This window comes from Loxodonta africana, chromosome 7 (genome assembly GCF_030014295.1).
Source record: "Loxodonta africana isolate mLoxAfr1 chromosome 7, mLoxAfr1.hap2, whole genome shotgun sequence".
Classification (NCBI taxonomy): domain Eukaryota; kingdom Metazoa; phylum Chordata; class Mammalia; order Proboscidea; family Elephantidae; genus Loxodonta; species Loxodonta africana.
In genome coordinates this window covers 19,918,629-19,922,183 of record NC_087348.1, presented here as the reverse complement: position 1 = coordinate 19,922,183, position 3,555 = coordinate 19,918,629, and the positions used below count along the sequence as shown (strand labels likewise).

General features: G+C 35.6%; 1 protein-coding gene across 1 annotated transcript; it reads right to left on the bottom strand.

The window, feature by feature from the left end:
* Window positions 1–214: 214 nt before the first annotated feature.
* On the bottom strand, window positions 215–1,580 carry LOC100671228 (olfactory receptor 5G3-like). Its single transcript, XM_010600884.3, is given in 3 exon segments — window positions 215–480; window positions 483–1,144; window positions 1,146–1,580. Coding segments are annotated over 3 exon segments (936 nt in total). The 5' UTR covers window positions 1,178–1,580; the 3' UTR covers window positions 215–238.
* Window positions 1,581–3,555: the final 1,975 nt, after the last annotated feature.

The following is a 3,555-nucleotide window of genomic DNA, read 5'->3' as shown; positions in this document are numbered from 1 at the left end:
ATTTTTACACTAATATTCTCAATCTATCTCTATATTTTGTGGCCCTCATCATGCCACAGAGAACAAGATTGAAACAGAAGAATATTTAAGAACTTCTCATTTTTCAAATACTCTGTTAATTAGAAAATCCAGGATTTATTAGATTTATTATACATAATCTCTAATCCCCAATTCAGTGTTCTTTTTACTACACATTCTAAATCAATGTCTATGAAACAACACAAACAAAAATGCTATTTTACCTACCTATTAGAAAGTTTTTTCTTTCAAGTTTTCTCTGGAATGCATCTTTCACCTCCTTGTTTCTCAGGCTGTAGACGAGGGGGTTCAACATGGGGATTACCACAGTATAAAATAAGGAAATCACTTTATTGATATTGAGGGAGGAAATTGAGCTAGGCCGAACATAAATAAAGAAAAGTGTCCCATATAGGATAAAGACAGCTGCCAGATGAGAAGAACACGTGGAGAAGGCTTTCCACCTCCATCAGCAGACTGGATCTTCAAGATGGCCACCAGGATACAAACATAGGAGATCATGATGATCAGACCACTGAGTACTCCTATAGATCCAGCCAAGATGAAAAGCACCAACTTATTGATCCAGGTATCTGCACATGCCAGGGAGAGCAGTGGTGAAATATCACAGAAAAAGTGATTAATGATATTTGGACCACAGAAGGGTAAGCAAAAAGTCAGTGTTGTATGGGTCACGGTGCTTACAACAGCCACAGCGTAAGGCCCTACCACTAGCTGCACACAGACCCGCTGGGACATAATGAGTGTGTATAACAAGGGCTTACAGATGGCCACATACCTATCATATGCCATGGAAGCCAAGAGGAAACACTCAGTTGCTACAAAGAGACCAAAGAACCACATTTGTGTAGCACAACCCAGGCAAGAGATGCCTTTTCTCTCCACAAAGATGTTACACAGCATTTTCGGAGCAATGGAAGAAGAGGAACAAATATCAACAAAGGACAAGTGGCTGAGAAAAAAGTACACAGGACTGTGGAGTTTGGAATCGGTCCATATCAGTGTGATCATTCCCATGTTACCCCATAGTGTGACCAAATAAACAAAGAGAAACGTGATGAAGAGAACAATCTGCTGACGGAGATGATCTGTGAAGCCCAAGAAATTCCAGCACTATTGTCTGATTCTTATCTTCCATTAGTTGGTTGCAAGCTGTTATAACAAATAAAAGGAATTTTTATTGTAAAATAACAGTCATTAAGAGTTACAAACAGTTACACTAAGCCAATGACAGGTTGTTTTAAACAGGTCCAAAAAAGACACACATCAAAATATTATTGAACTGGGACACAATATTCCTGGATATTAGAGATGGGTAGTTGTGCCAAAATCCTGTGTAAAACTGAGCAATTCACACTTGATCTCTTTGAATTCTATACACCATCCCATCAAAAGTAAAGTCCAACTATATGATCTAAAACTCCCTCAAGTTCTAAAATTGTATTTGAAATGGGAATTATTCTCCACGTTTCATCTTAATGTATGATAGGATAATAAAACCCACTTAGAAATACACTTACAGCGTAAGTGAAAAAACTGATGAGATATTCAGACTCTAACACTAGTCACCTGGGAAAGACTAAGCACAGCAGTTCCTGTCCTATGAACTGAAGTGTCTCATTCTGTTATTAAGACACAATTCACATGTGTGTTTATCATTCTATTCTCCCTTATAAACAGATGTAAAGAAAGATAACTTATATAATTATCTAAGAGATTATTCGTTCTGAAGAAGATTTGTAGAAAAGATTAACAGTTGTTTATGTTTATAAAGAGCTGCCCTGAAAAAGTGAAGTCAAAGGGGCACCAAGAGCCAAGGATATAAGGTGACAGATTGGGAACAAAAGGGAGGAGGGTAGAAGTTTCTTTTAACCACATATTTCTAATAAAAGAATATAATGCTTTAGAAGGAATTGAGAGACCCTACCTTTGAAATCAAGTGGTCTGACAAATACAAGACAGCAACTTGCCTTGGAAATTGCATTGAAAAGTATGTGTCTGCTGTGGGTTTGACTGACTTCAACTCTACTTATTTTCTAAACGTAATCTATGAAGGATATCTTAATTCAGCAGATAATAATTTAACCTGATTTCCCATATTTTCTATAAAATTCTTTAAAGGCTCTTATCCTGAAACCTATCAGAAAATATCAATTTTAGTAATAATATATGTAAAATGTCAAATGCATAATATTTTATGCAGGCAAAACATTCAAGAAAAAATTTCTCTGACTCATTAGTCAAACAAAGATCAAGTCAAGCTCTTCAAAATCACTAAAAGATAACAACATAGGATAATTTATATGAAAAAATCTAGTTTTACATAATATTTATAATCAGTTCAATTAATTTCCTCGATAAACGAAATCAAATTAATATACCACTCTTGAATGATATAATAATTAATTTGTGAAAATTAAATATAATATTTTCAAATAGTTAATAGTGACTATATTTCTTTGAATTATTAGTGTTATTATTTTATCATTATCATTATTATATGCTTAATGATAATATAGAGTGCATTTTCAGCAGTCACATAGGCAATTCTACGATTATTTTAGGAGCATAATTCATCATAGAAATGTTTTTGTTTATGCCTGTCCAAACATACAAAGAAAGGTCTGTGGAGCTAGGGTGCAGCATAGACTGTTTCTAGTTTTAGTCCAACCAAACTAAACTATGGTGTTGGCAGAAGAACAAACAAATAGGTCTTGGAAGAAATAAAGGCAGAATGCTCCTTAGAAGTGAGGATGGCAAGACTTCGTCTCATGTACTTGGGACATGTTATCATAAGAAACCAGTCCCTGGAGAAAGACATCCTTCTTTGTAAAGTACATGTCGGTGAAAAAGAAGAAGACCTTCAGTGAAATAGATTGACACAGTGGGTGCAACAATGGGCTCGAACATAGCTATAATTGTGAAGATGGCACAGGACAGGGTAGTGTTTTACTCTGTTGTACATAGTGTCGCTATGAATCAGAACCGACTCAATGGCATCTAACAACAACAGCTCTTTATTTATATGAACATGGAAATTATTTTGTGTCTTCTACAAAATGAGGATAATCTCTATACCCCTTACAATTCCTCGTGTATGTTGCAGTACCTCCATAGGATCAAAAATCTGCAGAAAATTCAGTTCAGAGAAAGTTGCATAAGCCGGTTGTTTAGTATCATAAAGATATGAGCAAAATGCCAAATTCTGCTCTTTTTAGAGACCCTCGGGTGGGGAGGTTGTATTCACACAGATCAAACACACTCTGATATTTCTCTATCATATTTTGAAAACTTCACATTATCCAAAATGCTATCTACTTACCTTTGTAAAGATATTCTTCAAGTTTTTAACTGCTTCAGAGAGAATGATCATTTTCTAGAAGCAAGGATGGAATATTCAACTTCCTTCACAGTGGTAACCTTCCCCAAAAGACATGGCTTTCTAGGCACTTGATGAAGAAGACAAATCCTCATCTTGATCAGCCTGGGAGTAGAGAAACACACTCTGACATGCAC